The sequence below is a fragment of the Myxine glutinosa genome, chromosome 5 (assembly GCF_964187855.1).
Source record: "Myxine glutinosa chromosome 5, kmMyxGlut1.1, whole genome shotgun sequence".
In the NCBI taxonomy this organism is placed as follows: Eukaryota; Metazoa; Chordata; class Myxini; order Myxiniformes; family Myxinidae; genus Myxine; species Myxine glutinosa.
Window position 1 is genome coordinate 95,934,359 of NC_136265.1, and position 18,240 is coordinate 95,952,598.

The 18,240-nt window shown below is 55.5% G+C and overlaps 1 protein-coding gene and 1 long non-coding RNA gene across 2 annotated transcripts in view; one reads left to right on the forward strand and one right to left on the reverse strand.

Moving 5' to 3' along the window:
- LOC144891992 (uncharacterized) overlaps positions 1–18,240 on the reverse strand; it is a 707,648-nt gene that overhangs the window by 290,340 nt on the left and 399,068 nt on the right. The gene's annotated exons all lie outside the window — the stretch shown is intronic.
- LOC137427356 (uncharacterized) overlaps positions 11,212–18,240 on the forward strand; it is a 78,186-nt gene continuing 71,157 nt past the window's right edge. Inside the window, exon 1 of the mRNA XM_078777127.1 lies at positions 11,212–11,286. Coding sequence (XP_078633253.1) covers positions 11,244–11,286 — 43 coding nt within the window. The 5' untranslated portion in view covers positions 11,212–11,243. The remainder of the gene's footprint in view (positions 11,287–18,240) is intronic.

Sequence of the window (18,240 nt, forward strand, 5' to 3'; positions counted from 1 at the left end):
TGTTCGGATACGTCTTTTCTCCATTGGCCGAGCATCATCCGAGACCGAATTTGGCTTGAATCAGGTCCATAAATCACGTGAGGAAACGCCGCTTTCCACACTGTGCAAATCCGCTCGGCATTGATAAAGTGTGGAAGCGAGGGTTCGATCCACGGTTTCTCCGGTTGCGTGTCTTGAAGGTATTTGGGAATATTTGACCAGCAAACTCTTTGGCGCGTGGCTGGGAGGTTGGCGATCGGAATTGCTTAGCAATCCGTCAATCACAAGCTTAGTCGCTCGCGGTCAACGGTTTGTGGGGGAAACGGGGCATAAACCCCCCCTTAGTACGTCGACGAACCCGGGATCCGCAACAATATATATATACACATACATATATACCTACACACGCACATACGCAAATACATGCACACACTCATACATATATACACACACACACACACACACACACACACACACACACACACACACACACACACACACACAAAGATGGATACATTGAGACCTGGGAGAGCTCTGTTCCACCTTCAGAAACCCTTATTTGGAGTTAACAACCAAGGACATACATACATACATACTGTGGAAAATAATTTTGTGTACTTTAAAACAATATTTGGTAAACATATATATCTTGCCTTAGGAGTTGCGGAAGACAAGAAGACGAGGCCATTTCGTAGGGTTTGAAGCTCGTTTATTCGAACAGAAATTGCCGCACTGACATCGCGAACGGAACTCGTAGATCTTTTATAAAGCTAAAACCCTCTTTGGAGGGCGTGGCTCCGACAACCGCGCGTACGTCACGTCCATACAACCAAAAGCCCCACAGGCCCGTGCACGTGGATTATGACCAAATAAGGTAACCGCTACATGCAAATAAGGTAACCGCTACATTACAATGTAGCGGCTACCGCTGGGTTTTCACAATTGCCTTGCACCTATCAAGGACGCGGAGCGATCACCATGCCGGGCTCGTCCAGGACGCCCGGGCAGGCCCGCGCTCAACTTGCCAGGCCTCGGTCGGGACGCCCGGGCATGCCCGGGCAGGCTCGCCCTCAACTTGCCAGGCCGCAGCCAGGACGCTGGGCCACGCCCCCTCTCGCCTTTCCTGGGCAAATGCTCCGGGATAATATGTATATATATTGCTGCCCGATAAACGGGCTTTTCAGAGTGCCTGAGTGTTTGGTTTGATTAAAGCAACTCGGATGAATTCCAGCTTTTTGTCGCGTCCATTCTTCCGATCGACGTGGGAGCCCCAGCTCCTTCATTGGTGACCTACCGACATGGACACGGCAGTCACCCTTAAACTGCCTACCTTCTGGGAGGCTCACGCGGCGGTTTGGTTCGCACAGGCGGATTCCCTGTTCGCCCTGCGAGGCATCACGGCTGACGACACCCGCTTCCACCATGTGGTAGCAGCGCTCGGTTCGGCCACCGCGGCCCGTGCCCTGAGCCTCCTCGAGCGCCCGCCAGCCGCTGACAAATACGGCGCGATTAAGAAGCTTCTCCTCGACGCTTTCGCCCTCCCATCGGCGGAACGCACACGGCGCCTGCTCGACCTGCCCGAGCTCGGCGACACGCACCCTTCCGAGCGAATGGACTACATGCTTTCACTGCTCGGTGAGCACTCTCCGGCATTCCTGTTCTGGGAGCTGTTCCTCCGTCAGCTGCCTAACCCGGTACGCCTCACCCTGGCAAGCACGACGATCACAGATCCCCGGGCCCTTGCCAGAGAAGCCGACAAGATCTCCGCCGCAGGACAGCGCATCGCAGCGGTGACATGGGACCCACCGCCGTCCGACGCAACACCCATGGCGCCCGAGCACCCGGCACGGTCGACGACCGAACTGCCGACGCAATTGGCGGCCGCTACACCGAGCCGACCACCTCCAGCACGACGACCGGGGCCTCCACCTGACCAAGCGTGGTGTTACTATCATGCCAGGTTCGGACAGAAGGCCCGGACATGCCGACCCCCGTGCACCTTCGGCAGGCCGGGAAACGGCCGGGCCGGCGTTCATTACCAGCCATGAGCGCCGGCCACACGGGCAACTTACTGTTCATCACGGATAAAGCGTCCGGACGGCGCTTCCTGTGCGACACCAGCGCCCAACTGAGCGTCATACCCGCCTCTGACCAGGACAGGCAATCCGCGGTTTGCGGCCCCTCCTTGGTTGCGGCCAACGGATCGACCATCCGCACCTTCGGCCCGCGCAACGTCACCCTCTGCTTCGGCGGCCAACGCTTTGCTTGGACGTTTGTAACCGCAAACGTGCCCATGGCTCTGCTAGGCGCCGACTTCCTCTGCGCACACGGACTGCTGGTGGACGTCCAACGGCGTCGTTTAATCAACGCCGAAACCTTCAGCTCCCTGGTATGCACATTGAGCAGCTCCGCGCCGACCGAGCTGGCATGCGCCGTCCCGGCGGCGAACGAGTTTGCTCGCCTGCTCACGGAGTTCCCGGCCCTCACGCGGCCGACGTTTTCGGCCGTCGCAGTACGGCATGGGATCGAGCACCACATACCAACCACGGGCCCGCCGGTCTACGCCAGGGCCCGCCGCCTCGACCCAGCCAAGCTCGCCATGGCGAAGGCCGAATTTGACGCGTTGGAGCACCTCGGCATCGTGCGGCGCTCCGATAGCGCGTGGGCCTCGCCACTACACATCGTGCCAAAGCCGGGGCATGGATGGCGCCCGTGTGGCGACTACCGCCGTCTCAATGACGCTACCACCCCCGACAGGTACCCGATCCCGCATATCCAAGACTTCTCCGCCCGTCTGGCGGGATGGGTCATTCTTTCGAAAATTGATCTCATACAGGGATATCACCAGGTACCTGTCAGGGCGGCCGACGTCCCTAAAACGGCAGTCATCACGCCGTTCGGCTTATTCGAATTCTTGCGGATGCCGTTTGGTCTCAAGAACGCAGCTCAGGCGTTCCAGCGCTTGATGGACGGCGTGCTGCGTGACCTGCCGTTCCTTTTCGTTTACCTGGACGACATCCTCGTCGGCAGCACGTCCCGGGCCGAGCACCTCCTCCACCTCCGAACACTGTTCGGGCGCCTCAGCGAGCATGGCCTCATCGTCAACCCGGCCAAATGCCACTTCGGCACGACGGCCGTTGATTTTTTGGGCCACCACATCACCAAGAACGGGGCCGTGCCGCTGCCAACCAAGGTCGAGGCCATCACCACGTTCCCGCGTCCCCGCACCATAAAGGCCCTGCAGGAATTCCTGGGAATGGTGAATTTTTATCACCGCTTCGTGCCCCGCGCTGCTCAACTCATGCGGCCCCTCTACGAAGCCCTCCGGGGCAAGCCGGCCAAGCACGACATCGCCTGGTCCGCAGCAATGGATGCGGCCTTCCAAAGCTCAAAGCGGGCCCTCGCCGACGCAACACTGCTCGCTCACCCGGTGCTCAACGCTCCCATCGCCCTCACCACGGATGCCTCCGACTACGCGGTGGGCGCCGTACATGAGCAATGGGTGAACGGGGTTTGGCAGCCACTCGCTTTTTTCAGCCGGCAGCTCTGGCCGAATGAGCTCAAATACAGCACGTTTGACCGGGAGCTCCTCGGTCTACACCTGGCCGTCCGCCATTTCCGCCACCTCCTGGAGGGCCGACCTTTCACGGCGTTCGTCGACCACAAGCCGTTGGTTTACGCCATGGCCAAGGTCACGGAGCCGTGGTCGGCCCGCCAACAGCGCCACCTCTCCGCCGTGTCGGAGTTTACCACGGACATCCGGCATGTCGCCGGCAAAAACAACGCCGTGGCCGACTGTCTTTCCCGGGCCAGCGCAAACGGGGTCCACCTGGGCGTGGACTTTGCGCTTATGGCGGCGGACCAAACCACCGACACCACGGTGCAAGCCCTCCGGGCGGCGGACACGGCCCTCCGCCTGGCCGACATCCCCTTCGCAGACACTGTCCTGCTCTGCGACGTCTCCCAAGGCCAGCCTCGCCCCATCGTCCCCGTCACCTGGCAACGCCGCATCTTCGCCTCCCTCCACGGCCTTTCCCACCCGGGCCGGAAAACTTCCCAGAAGCTGGTGTCGGCGCGATTCGTCTGGCACGGCCTTCGTCGGGACGTCCGCGATTGGACCAGCACCTGCACGGCCTGCCAACGGGCCAAGGTCCACCGACACACCCAGGCCCCGCTGGCACCTTTCACCGTGCCCGAACGACGTTTCGACCACGTCAACGTGGATCCGGTGGGCCCCCCCCCCCCCGTCACGGGGGTTCACACTCCTGCTCACCATGGTGGACAGGACCACCAGGTGGCCGGAGGCCGTTCCCCTCGTCTCCACCACCACCGCCGACGTGGCGCAGGCTTTCATCGCCACCTGGGTCGCCCGCTTCGGCGCACCGGCGGACATCTCGTCAGACCGCGGACCACAGTTCACCTCCGAGCTGTGGGGCGTGGTCGCCCGCAACCTGGGGGTCAAGCTCCACCGTACTACGGCCTACCACCCCCAAGCAAACGGGTTGTGCGAGCGATTCCACCGCTCCATGAAGGCCGCGCTCATGGCCGGCCTTCAAGACGGCGGTTGGGCCGACCGGCTGCCGTGGGTCCTTTTGGGCCTCCGCATGGCCCCCAAGGAGGACCTCCAGGCATCCACCGCCGAGCTTGTCTATGGCCAGGCGCTACGCGTCCCGGGCAAATTCGTGCCCGACGCTACCAGTCCCTGGTCCGCAGCTCACCAGCGCTCGGACCTCCAGGAGGCCGCCCGACGGTTTGCCCCCGTGCCAACATCCCACCACGGTGACCCCCAGTCCTACGTCCCCCCAGCACTTCGCACAGCGGAGTATGTTTTTGTGCGTCACGACGCACATCGGGGGCCACTCCGGCCGCCGTACGACGGGCCCTTCCGGGTGCTGCGACGGGACGACAAGTCGTTCGTCATCGACATCGGCGGCAGGTTGGACCGGATTGCGGTGGACCGCCTCAAGCCGGCGCACGTGGACGTCGACCACCCACCACGGGTGGCCCTTCCGCCGCGGCGAGGCCGCCCCCCGTCCACGGTGCCCCCCACTCGACCGCCCACCACCACACCGGACCCCCTCCCACGACCCGCCAGGGGTCGATTCGGCCGGGTCATCAGGACCCCCCTCAAATTGACCCTGCCGGTGCAAGTCGATTCTGGGGGGACGTGTGTAGCGGCTACCGCTGGGTTTTCACAATCGCCTTGCACCTATCAAGGACGCGGAGCGATCACCATGCCGGGCTCGTCCAGGACGCCCGGGCAGGCTCGCCCTCAACTTGCCAGGCCGCAGCCAGGACGCTGGGCCACGCCCCCTCTCGCCTTTCCTGGGCAAACGCTCCGGGATAATATGTATATATATTGCTGCCCGATAAACGGGCTTTTCAGAGTGCCTGAGTGTTTGGTTTGATTAAAGCAACTCGGATGAATTCCAGCTTTTTGTCGCGTCCATTCTTCCGATCGACGTGGGAGCCCCAGCTCCTTCAACAATATATTTAAAAAGTGAATGTGCTTTTCCGTGCTGCGCACCTGTTGGGCGTCCCGAGAGTTTTTCCTGTGTCATCACTTCCTGGAATAAACAGCTGCGTTGCACGCTTGCTTTGTGTCTCCGAATCCCTCGATTTGCGAAGCCATCAGTCTCGTAAGGACTTTACAGTCCTTTTGGTCCTTGTGTTTATATTTTGTGATTCTGTATTTATTTAATGTCTGGGTCTCCATCGTCTGGTCACGTGTTTGTAGCACTCTGCTTTCTCTCACTCCAACTCTCAACCAATCCCGATCTCGTTCCCTTCTTTCCCGCTCTTTTTCCCTCACACTTTTCCTTTCTATCTCTTCTTCACCCACCCGATGAAAGTTAATGGACGTAAAATTCTTCCTCTCTCCACATTTCTGGCTTGTTTTGTGGGATTTCTACCTCCTCCATGAGGGGTGTTTTCAGTTTCCAATTTTCTTGGAGAACGCTCACTAAGTCGCTTAAGCACTCCAGCAAGCACTCCATTCGAAACTGTTGATAATGAACGGATGGCTTGGCAAGCGATAGCTAACTGTTTGGTACTGAACACACAACCCTGGAATGAGGGATACCCGGGAGAAAGGTCACTGGTCATCTGACAAATGGGCAAACTGAAACAAACAACACCTTCATACAATGAATGCTACATATAATATTACATATAATAAATACAATAAACGACTACATATAATACAACATATAATATGTATATATATATATATAAAACACAGTTTGTGTGTGTGTGTGTGTGTGTGTGTGTGTGTGTGTGTGTGTGTGTGTAATGTTACCGGTAGACTCCTAATCGGAGAGGCTCACGTACTTGATATTTGGCACAAACATGGCCATTGAGCCTGGGAAGAACATGGCCGACCTAAAAATTTATTTCATAATATTTTTAAACCATATTTTTACCTCAGCGCATTTCAGCGAGGAATATTATGACCGGAATGGCAGAGCAGCGCGCTGATTCGCTCAGAGCGATCACGTGATGTTCCTTGCCGCGCGATTGCGCTTTTTCACATTTCAGCGAGGAACATTGCCATTCACACCACAATAGGTTTTTTTTTCTGTCATCTTTAGATCCATATTTCTTTTCAGCGAGGAATATTATACACGGAATCTGAATCGGTGGCAGAGCAGCGCGCTGATTCGACGATTCGCGCGCCCTCCCTCCTCCCCTCCCCCTCCCCCCTCTCCTCCCCTCCCCCCTCTCCTCCCCTCCCCCTCCCCCTCCCCCCTCGCCTCCCCTACCCCCCCTCTCCTCCCCTCCCCCCTCTCCTCCCCTCCCCCTCCCCCCTCTTCTCCCTCATGTTTATACACGGAATGTCGGGTACTTCCCCCCCCCTCTTCTCCCCTCCCCCCTCTCCTCCCCTCCCCTGTTCCCCTCCCCCCTCCTCCCTCCCCCCTCCCCCTTCACCTTCCCCCTCCCACTGCCCCTCCCCTCCCCCTTGCCACGTTCGGGCTCACGGAGATCGAACGGGCCGACCGCCTCCTGGACCTTCCCGCCCTCGGCGACACACGACCATCCGTCCAGATGGATTTCATGCTGTCGCTGCTTGGAGACCAGCGCCCGGATTTCTTGTTCCGCGCACTTTTCCTCCGCCAGCTACCTGCACAGGTGCGCCTCGCGCTGGCCGGTTCCAAACTAACAAAACCCCGCGCCCAGGCTGGAGAGGCCGACAAGTATTTTGCGGCCTGCGACACGCGGTCGGTGTACGGTGCTGCCGTAGTGGCTCCCGGTGCGCAGGCTCCAGCACCCCATGCTTCCCTCGTGGCCGCTGCTACGCCCCGCCCACTACCGCCGCCACCACCACCACCGCCGCCGCGGGGGCCACTGCCGCAAACCTGGTGCTACTACCATGCCAGGTTCGGCCGCAAGGCTAAAACGTGCCCCCCGCCGTGTTCTTTGGACAGGTCGGGAAACGACCGGTGCTCACTTGCGGCCATGAGCGTCGGCCATTCCGACAGCCTCCTGTTCATCACGGACACCTTGTCCGGGCGCCGTTTTCTTTGCGACACAGGAGCGCAGGTAAGCGTCCTCCCTGCCTCCACGTTCGACAAGCAAGCCGGGGGCCGGGGCCCCGCTTTGCTTGCCGCCAATGGTACACCCATCCGCACATTCAGGAATCGTTGCCTCTCACTGCGGTTCGGAGGGCAGCGCTTTCAATGGTCGTTCGTGACCGCCAGCGTGCCAATGGCCCTGCTGGGCGCGGACTTCCTATGTGCGCATGGGCTGTTTGTCGACGTGAAGCGCAGACGTCTCGTCCAGGCCGAAACCTTCAGCTCGCTCGTTTGTTCGCTGAGCGGCTCACTGAGCGGCTCACCGAGCGGCTTGCCAAGCGGCTTGCTGGAAGGTTCCGTCCCGGCGAGTTTAGTTTTCACGCTTCCGGCAGCAGACGACTTTACCCACCTCCTAGCCAGTTTCCGGCCCTCACGCGGCCCACCTTCTCAGCGGTGGCCGTTAAACACGGGGTGGAGCACCATATACCCACGGTCAGGCCGCCGGTCTATGCCCGGGCACGCCGACTCGAACCCACGAAGCTCGCCGTGGCGAAAGCGGAGTTCGCCATGCTGGAGCGGCTGGGGATCGTACGGCCCTCCAACAGCGCTTGGGCTTCTCCTCTGCACATTGTGCCGAAGCCCAGCGGGGGATGGCGGCCGTGCGGGGACTACCGCCGGCTCAATGATGCCACCACCCCCGACCGCTACCCGGTCCCGCATATCCAGGACTTTTCCGCCCGGTTGGCAAACACGACCGTGTTTTCCAAGGTGGACCTCATCCGGGGCTACCACCAGGTCCCCGTACAACCGGGCGATGTCCCGAAGACGGCCGTCATCACCCCTTTCGGCCTCTTCGAGTTCCTGCGAATGCCTTTCGGGTTGAAGAATGCAGCCCAGGCGTTCCAACGGCTTATGGACAGCGTCTTGCGTGACTTACCTTTCCTCTTTGTCTACCTGGACGACATCCTAGTCGCGAGCGCGTCCCGGGAGGAGCACCTGCTCCACCTCCGCACGCTTTTCGAACGCCTGGGCCAGCATGGCCTAATCATCAACCCCGCCAAGTGCCGTTTCGGCGTCGCCACCAATGACTTATTGGGGCACCGCATCACCAGGCACGGGGCCGTCCCTTTAATGGCCAAGGTGGAGGCGGTCAGGGATTTCCCGTGACCCTGCACGATCAAGGGGCTCCAGGAGTTCCTGGGCATGGTAAATTTTTACCACCGCTTCGTGCCCCACGTCGCCCAGCTCCTCCGCCCCCTGCACGAGGCCCTCCGGGGCAAGCCGGGCAAAGGTGACATCGCCTGGTCGGAGCCGATGGCCGCGGCGTTTGCAGGAGCAAAGCTGGCCCTGGCCAACACCACCATGCTGGCGCACCCGGCGCCCGATGCGCCGATCGCCCTCACCACCGACGCATCAGACTATGCGGTGGGCGCGGTGCATGAGCAGTGGGTGCGTGGTGCTTGGCAACTGCTGGTGTTTTTTAGCCAGCAGCTTCACCCGCACAACGCCGCGACAGCACCTTCGACCGCGAGCTGCTCGGGCTCCACCTGGAGGTCCGACACTTCCGCCATCTGCTGGAGGGCCGCCCGTTCACGGCTTTCGTCGACCACAAGCCCCTTGTGTTCGCGATAGCCAAGGTCGCCGAGCCATGGTCGGCACGGCAGCAGCGTCACCTCTCTGCCGTGTCCAAGTATACGACGGACATCCGTCACGTGGCGGGTAAAGACAACCCGGTGGCGGATTGCCTTTCCCGGTCCGTCGCGCACGCGGTCTACCTCGGGATCGACTATGCCCGGATGGCGGAGGACCAGACCGCTGACCCCGGCGTCCAGGCCTTGCGGACCGCCGTTACGGGCCTCCGTGTCACCGAGGTGCCGTTCGACGCCGCGGGCGTGGCCCTCCTGTGCGACGTCTCCCTCGGCCGGCCTCGCCCCATCGTGCTCGCAGGCTGGCAGCGCCCATTGTTCGACGCCATCCACGGCCTGTCCCACCCGGGCACGAAGGCCTCCCAGAAGCTCGTCGCGGCGAAGTTCGTCTGGCATGGCCTCAGGAAGGACGTCTGCGACTGGGCCAGGACGTGCCTCGCGTGCCAGTGCGCAAAGGTCCACCGCCACACCCAGGCCCTGTTGGCCCCGTTTGCAGTGCCCGAGCGTCGGTTCGACCACGTGCACGTCGACTTGGTGGGACCTCTGCCGTGCCCCCCTCGCGGGGGTTCACCCACATCCTCACCATGGTGGACCACACCACACGGTGGCCGGAGGCCATCCCATTGGCGGCGGCTGATGTGGCGCAAGCCTTCATCGCCACTTGGGTTGCCCGGTTCGGTGCCTCCACGGACATCTCGTCCGACCGCGGCCCCCAGTTCACCTCGGAGCTCTGGGCCGCGGTGGCGCAAGGGCTCGGCGTGAAACTACACCGCACTACGGCCTACCACCCCCAGGCCAATGGCCTGTGCGAGCGCTTTCATCGCTCGATGAAGGCCGCGCTCCGGGCCAGCCTCCACGATGGCGGCTGGGCCGACAGGCTCCCCTGGGTCCTGCTGGGCCTCAGGACGGCGCCCAAGGACGACCTGCGCGCGTCCTCGGCGGAGCTGGTCTTCGGGCAACCACTGCGGGTACCGGGCGAATTTATCCCCGACTCCACGGCTCCTTGATCCGCGGCGCAGCAGCGCTCCGCCCTTCAGGAGACCGCCCGGAGGTTCGCCCCGGTGCCGACGGCACACCACGGTTGCCCGTCTTCCCACGTCGTCCCGGAGCTTCGCACGGCGGAGTACATCTTCGTCCGGCACGACGCCCACCGGGCACCGCTATGGCCCCGGTGTGACGGGCCCTTCCGCGTGCTGGAGACCGGGGACAAATATTTCACCATCGACATCGGCGGTGCCCCGGATCGCATCTCCGTGGACCGCCTCAAGCCGGCCCACCTCGATCTGGACCACCCCCCGCCAGCAGCTCTGCCTCCGCGTCGAGGCCGCCCCCCGGCGGTCGGACCCCTGGCACCCCCCGGCCCCGCCGTCCCGCTACCCCCCAGCCCTGCACCCATCGCCAGGGGTCGTTTCGGCCGGGTCACCCGGCTTCCCCGCAAACTCACCCTTCAGGTGCGCGGGAATTCTGGAGGGGCGCATGTGGTGGGCACAAGGGACAATAATTCCGCGCACCAGTGGGTAGCGCGAGCGTCCAGGCGGGGAACGAAAGCGCATGCCCCGCCTTTCGACCTATCGGCCACGCCCGGGGACAAGGCGTGGCCTCGGGACATATATGCGGGCTCTCAGCTCGAGCCCGCCCAGTGGCCAGTGCTGAAGTGCGAGCTCTTAATAAAGACTCTTTGTTTGTACCAACGCGTTGTGGCCGACCTCTGACAATGGAGTCGTGTGTGCACAGCACCACAACATATAATATTACATATAATAAATACATATAATATTACATATAATACAATAAACGAATACATATAATATCACATACAATACAATAAACTACGACATTATAATCACGACCTATAACAAATACAATAAACAACAACAACCTTTCAGTGACGTTAAACTCTGAAAATACCAACAGAGGTGTATCTTCTAGCTTGGCATGTCGAACCTTCTTTTTCCTGGGGGTTTTTTAGCGTTGGATATTTTTGTGTGGAATATAATTTAACAAGATGAGACGCTAGAAGGAATGCTCTGGTAAATACACGTTGGTGGCGGCGAAATAACCGAGTAAATAGAGAAGAAGAAGAGTCGTGTGCTTCCGGTTACCAGGAATGAGGAGATATGCAGCGAAAGAAACTTTTTACGAAGCGAGTTGTGAGTACAGGAAGAGTTGTGGAGATTTTGGGTTTTAAACATATTCGTGATGAGCACTAAATGTAATTGTAGATTATAACACGTTTCTTAACTACATAGCGATCGATAAGGGGTAACACCACGTGACCTGATCCGCGATGTCCATGTTTTCGGACCACCACGTGACCAGTGGGGTCTTCGGTCATTTAGAGACCCCGTGTAACCGCAATGAAGGGTTAGTTGTACTTCACTGCCGGGCCATAACCATGGTAAAGGTAACCCCAGTCGTAGACTGACTGACATCATTGAGATTGTAATTGTTTAATCCAAACAATGGAAGACTTAGTTAAATGATGCATCAGTTCAACATTAAAGTAAATAATCGTAGAAATAAACATTGGGGCAATACACCTGGCGCTCACCTGGTAGAATAAACTCTACACCACACTGACTCCAGGTGTTTTAAACCTATTTCAATGGTTGCTGGAAGAAAGGGCAGCATGCAGGAAGAGGGCTTGGGTGGGGGAGGGGAGGGGGAGGGAATGGGTACACGGTATAAAACAAATGAACACCACAAGGAATGAAGTCGGAGATTGAAAGAGGCGGATCTGGGGTGAATTAGCGGAGGTAGAAAACATGAAGGTTTTGGATGGGGGAAGATAATAGATGGTGGTGAACAGCTGTTTGAAAAACCTGGAGGGAGGAATGGGATTGAAGAGAGTGGGGGAGTTTGTTCCAGATGTGGGGAAAAAGGGGAATGAAAGAGTGAAGGTGAGCAGAGAGTCTTGATTTTGGCAGTTTCACAAGAAGAGGGTTGCAGGCAGATCTTGTGCGTCCTGAAGGAATATTTGGGGGACACAGCACAAACAGAGCTGGGGGAGCAAGGCCGCAGAGGAGTTGGTAGAAAACAGAAAGACCACCAACCTGCCTGCAATGAGAGAGTGAAAGGCCCTCAGAATCGGCTTCATCGCGGGAGATTCAAATTATCCTGAAAGCTTTGGTTTCTACAGCGTGAAGCCGAGCCAGGTGTGAGGCAGGAGCACCGGCCCAGAGGGGAGAGCAGTATTCCATCAAGCTGTGGATGAAAGCCTTGCATGTGGTGATGAGCTCAGGTGTGCCAAGGAAGGACTTCGCACGACGGACGATGCCCAGTCGGCGACTGGCTTTGGAGGCCAGCTTGGAAATGTGGTTTTCCCAGGAAAGATCATGGCAGATAGTGAGACCCAAAAGCTTGAAAAGAGTGACAGAACTTCTTCAAGATGGTTGTTGAGAAAGTATATGGGAGGGTTTTCCAGACGATCTTTTCGGAGAGACAAAGTGAGAGTATGAGATTTGTCAGGATTGAAAGACATGTTCCACTTGTTTGACCAGTTTGTGATTTTGTCCAGGTCTGCAGGGAATGAAGAGGCTGCTGCCTGCCGCTTTTAGGGTTGAGATGTGGAGCGGCAGAGAGTGGAGTCATCAGCAAAGAGATAGAGAGGATTTTCCAGAGAGTCGGAAAGATCATTGATGAAATCCAAAAAAGCACAGGGCCCAGAACACTACCTTGGGGAACTCCAGCTTGAACAGGAAGGGAGATGAGAGAAATCCATTCAGTGCCACATGTTGACTGTGACCGGAAAGGAAGTCCGCAAGCCATGCATGGAGATCTCCATGGATACCATAGGAGGACAGTTTGCTGAGCAGAGCGGGGTGCCAGACCGTATCAAAGGCACGATATGTGTCAAGAGAGACAGCTCTGATTTCCTATTTGGCATGGAGGGCCTACGTCCATTGTTGAGACAGCAATTTTGTTGATATAATTGTCGATTTGACCAAAAACAAGGTAATTTTTCCATGTGTTCAGTTCATTTCTAATTGTGAAAACATGCAGTTGAATAAACAGATACACGCGCTTTTGAATCCTTCTGAGAGGCAGGACATGTATTTGACAATGTCTGACGTTATATTTAAGTCCTCAACAGAACCCCAGAATGTTAAAGATGTACAGAGAGATAAAATAGAGCTTCACTCGATACTTATGAAATGTAAGACATATTTGTGGTTGTTTGTGTGTTGTAATAACATGAACTATGCACCAAGAAGCCAAAGACCATGGGATTCCAAAGCGGAAATGAATTTCGTCAGGAGTATATAATGATTCTAAATTGCTTCTCAGAGAGACAGCTGATCTAATTTGAGTTTGAGATTTGAGAATGTTCTATGCTTGCGGCTAACATGAAACGTGCAACGCAGAAGCTGCCATGGATAAAGAAAGACAAAAGAACCATTGTAATTGTAATTGTATTTGTAGTCATTTCTGAATGGTTGGGAAGATAAAATAAAAACATGCAGAGATACATTTGAAGTACACCGCTCACATGCCAAATAAATAAATAAAATATCCTACAGCGCGTGACAGAGGCCTGGTGCCTTCGGCACCCAGCGATCTCGTGATGCATCACATGGAGACAGAATTGGGAGGGAGCAGTTTAGTTTAGTCAGCTTCAGTCATTTGGAGGCCTCAAGCATGGGACCTTGGGGACACTTCAGCATGGGTGTCAGTCGGCATGTAGGTGTCATGTCAGTCGTTCACCAAACAGTGATGACTCCATCTACATCTCGCTGTCTGATAATATGGACCAACTTCTGTCTACTCATCCTAACTCTCTCTTCCTCATATGTGGTGATTTCAATTGTCACCATGCCAGTTGGCTGGGTGTGGGTACCTCTCTCACCAGCCATGGCTCCTCAGCAAAGGACTTCTGCGACTCACTGGGACTGACACAATCTGTCAATTTCCCGACCCGGGTCTCAGTCAACGGAGCATCTTCTCTTCTGGACTTGGTTATGACCAACTTCCCTGAAAATGTCTGCTGCTCTTCCTCTGCTCCAATCGGCTCATCTGATCATGTGCTTGTTAAAGTGGACATCTCTCTGACCATTCTCAGCGAACCTCCTCAGCGTCGACGAGTCTGGCATTTCACTCAGGCCAACTGGCACGGTCTTCAAGCAGCCATCAATCATCTGGACTGGTCTCCCATCTCCACCACCTCTGACATCAACTCATCCTGGGAATTCTTCCAAAGTAAATTGCTCTCTCATGCACAGATTTATCCCATCTCGTCTTCAGTTGTCATACCCTTCCTCCCGTCCATGGTACACGGAATCTTGTGGTGAGGCTGTTGCCCAGAAACAACTTGCCTTTGCCTCTTGGAAGGCTAATCCAACTGAAGGAAATCTCATTTCCTTTTACAAAGCCCGAAACAAGTGTGTGTCCACCCTCAGGAGAGCCAGGAAACAATATCTCTCCGTTCTCAAGACCGAACTCTCTTATCTGTCTCCCTCTTCCAAATCCTGGTGGCGTCTGGTAAAATCTGTTTCTGGTGTTTGTTCCCCCTCCATCCCCTCCCTCACCTCAAACGGCTACACAGCTGACTCCGCACGTGAAAAAGGTGAATGCCTCAACTCTGTGTTTGCCTCTAAATCTTGTGTCCCAAACCCATCCCTCTCTGTACCCACCATACCCAGTCGTACCCAGCTGCTCCTGGACTCCATGTCCTTTCCTCCTGACAAGGTGGAAAAGTTTCTGTCAACACTCGACTCTGATTCTGCAACTGGACCTGACGGCATCAGCCCACGGGTCCTAAAATCCTGTTCTTCCACTCTTTCACTCCCTCTCTCTGTTCTCTTCACCCTCTCTTTTGCTCAAGGTCAACTGCCATCTGCTTGGAAATCAGCCAACATCACCGCTTTGCACAAAAAGGTGCAAAAACAGATCCTAGCAACGACAGACCAATCAGCCTTCTCCCAATTATCAGCAAAGTCATGGAATCCATCATTGCCTCGAATATGAAATCTTTCCTCTTCTCCAATGGCTTGATCTCTGATCATCAATTTGGTTTCAGACCAGGTCACTCTATTCTGGACATGCTGCTTCTGCTGTCTCAACAATGGATGGAGGTCCTCAATGCCAAACAGGAAATTAGAGCTGTCTCCCTCGACATATCACGTGCCTTCGATACGGTCTGGCACCCCGCTCTGCTCACCAAACTCTCCTCCTTTGGTATCCATGGAAATCTCCACGCATGGCTGGCGGACGTCCTCTCTCGTCGTAGTCAACGTGTGGCCCTGAATGGGTTTCTCTCATCTCCTCCTCCTGTTCAGGCTGGAGTTCCCCAAGGCAGTGTTCTGGGCCCTGTGCTTTTTCTGGTCTTCATCAATGATCTCTCTGACTCTCTTGAAAATCCTCTCTATCTCTTTGCTGATGACTCCACTCTCTGCCGCTCCATTCTTCATCCCTCAGATCGGCTGTCTGCAGCCTCCCCACTCGCTGCAGACCTGGACAAAATCACAGACTGGGCAAACAAGTGGAACATGTCTTTCAATCCTGACAAATCTCACACTCTTACGATGTCTCTCCGAAAAGACCGACGACAACCCTCCCATCTACTTTCTGAATAATCCTCTCCAAGAAGTTCTGTCACTCAAGCTTTTGGGTCTCACTATCTGCCATGATCTTTCCTGGGAAAACCACATTTCCAAGCTGGCCTCCAAAGCCAGTCACCGACTGGGCATCCTCCGTCGTGCGAAGTCCTTCCTTGGCACACCTGAGCTCCTCACCACATACAAGGCTTTCATCCGCAGCTCAATGGAATACTGCTCTCCCCTCTGGGCTGGTGCTCCTGCCTCACACCTAGCTCGTCTTCACGCTGTTGAAACCAAAGCGTTCAGAATCATTGGAATCTCCCGCGATGACGCTATCTCCGAGGGCCTTTCACTTACTCACCGCAGGCAGGTTGGTGGTCTTTCCGTCTTCTACCGACTCCTCTCCGGCCTTGCTCCCCCAGCTCTCTCTGGGCTCTGTCCCCCAAATATTCCTGCAGGTCGCACAAGATCTGCCTGCAACCCTCTTATGGTTAAACTGCCAAAATCAAGACTCTCCGCTCACCTTCACTCCTTCATACCTCTTTTCTCCCGCCTCTGGAACAAACTCCCTCACTCTCTTCAATCCCACTCCTCCCTCCAGGTCTTTAAAACGGCTGTTCACCACCATCTCCTATCTTCCCCAATACCAAAACTTGATCTTTTCTAGCCCCGCTAATTTCACCCCAAATCCACTTTTTTGAGGTGACTTTTGTCTTCTTTCCTGGAAGTCCTTGGTGTTCTTGCGTTTTATACCTATCCTGCCTCCCCCCAGGCCCTCTGCCTCCCACACATCTCCCGATGTCCCTGCTCTCAAATGTTGTGTTTGTGTGCTTCCTCCCCTTCTCTCCCCATCTTGTCGACCGCTCCCATTTTTATATACTTTGTTTACTTGTTTGTTTGATTTGTTTGTTTGATAAATGTTAGCTCTTTCACGAGCCTCGACTCTGTATACATTAAAAAAATTTTTTTTTTTAAAGGTGATAGCTTTCAACATTGCTTCTGTCCTCATAACTGAGTTTCCAGACAGCTGAACATCTTTCATCGCAGACATCATTTCCATCTGTTTTTATTTTATTTTAAAATAATGTTCCAGAAGCTGCTGGCAAAGCTTCCTTGATTACCTCACCATCTTCAAAGGTATTCTTCTCCTTTGCCAGTACATGCATGATCTTTAATGAAGCAATTGTTGCTGTTTTAGACTTCCTGACACGTTTCTGAAAAAGGGATTGGTCGGACATCAGGCCTAATTTCAATTCTCTAACCTTTACCTTCCTCATATTACCTTTTGGAGGGTACCACTTGCAATCCTCTTGTGGTGTGTGTTAAAATGTTGTTCTATGTTGCTTCGCTTCACCACATTGACATGCCCCTGACAAAAGTAAACACACCCTTTCCGTTGGAGTTTATAAACAACTCCAACAACACTCTGACTTCACGACGTCGACCGATATGCCTCCACCCATATTATTACAATGTAGCGGTTACCGCTGGATGCACACAATCGCCTTGCACCGGCCAGAACACGGCCAGACGCACCTCTCCCGGGCATGCCCGGACTCACTGTTCCCGGGCACGCCCGAACCTCCCGGGCACGCCCGGTCTCGTCTTTCCCGGGCATGCCCGCTCTCGCCTTTCCAGTGCTCGCCCAGAGCGTCCGGGCATGCCCGCTATCGCCTTTTCAGGGCTCGCCCAGAGCGTCCGGGCATGCCCGCTATCGCCTTTCCAGGGCTCGCCCAGAGCGTCCGGGCATGCCCGCTATCGCCTTTCCAGGGCTCGTCCAGAGCGCCCGGGCACGCCCAGCCTCGACTTGCTAGGCCGCAGCCAAACACGCCCGGGCAGGTCCAGACTCGCCTTTCCAAGGCTCGCCCTTGACACCCGGGCATGCCCGGTATAGCTTTTGCCGGGCAAACTTCCCGACATAAATGTGTATATATATTGCTGCCCGATAAACGGGCTTGTCAGAATACCTGAGCTGTTTTGTTTCAATAAATTCCGTTTGGACGAATTCCGTTTCGACTCGCGTTGGAGCGCAGTTCCTTCAACATCATGATAATACTTCTACCAAGTTTGATTTAAATCCTTTTAGCTGTTCTCAAGTTATCACATACTTGACATGACCTTTGACCTCTTGACCTCAAAATTAAATCAGTTCATGTTTACCTCATTATACATGCCTGTACCAAGATTGAATTTGAATCTCATCAGCTGTTCACAAGTTATCACATTTTCACCTGACATGACCTCTGATCTTTGGCCTTTGGCCTCGGGACCCCAAAATCTAATCATTTAATCTTCACATCATTATCCATATCTTTACCAAGTTTGAATTAGTTCCATTTAGCCGTTCTCAAGTTATAGACCTATTACAGACTTTGACCATTGATCTCTTGACTGTAAAATCTAATAAGTCGATCTCTACATCATTATACATACCTGCACCAAGTTTGAATTGGATCACTTCAGCCGTTCTCAAGTTATAAGACCTATTACCGACTTTCACCTTTGACCTCTTGACCCCAAAATCGAATCAGTTCATCTTTACTTCAATATACATCCCTGTACCAAGTT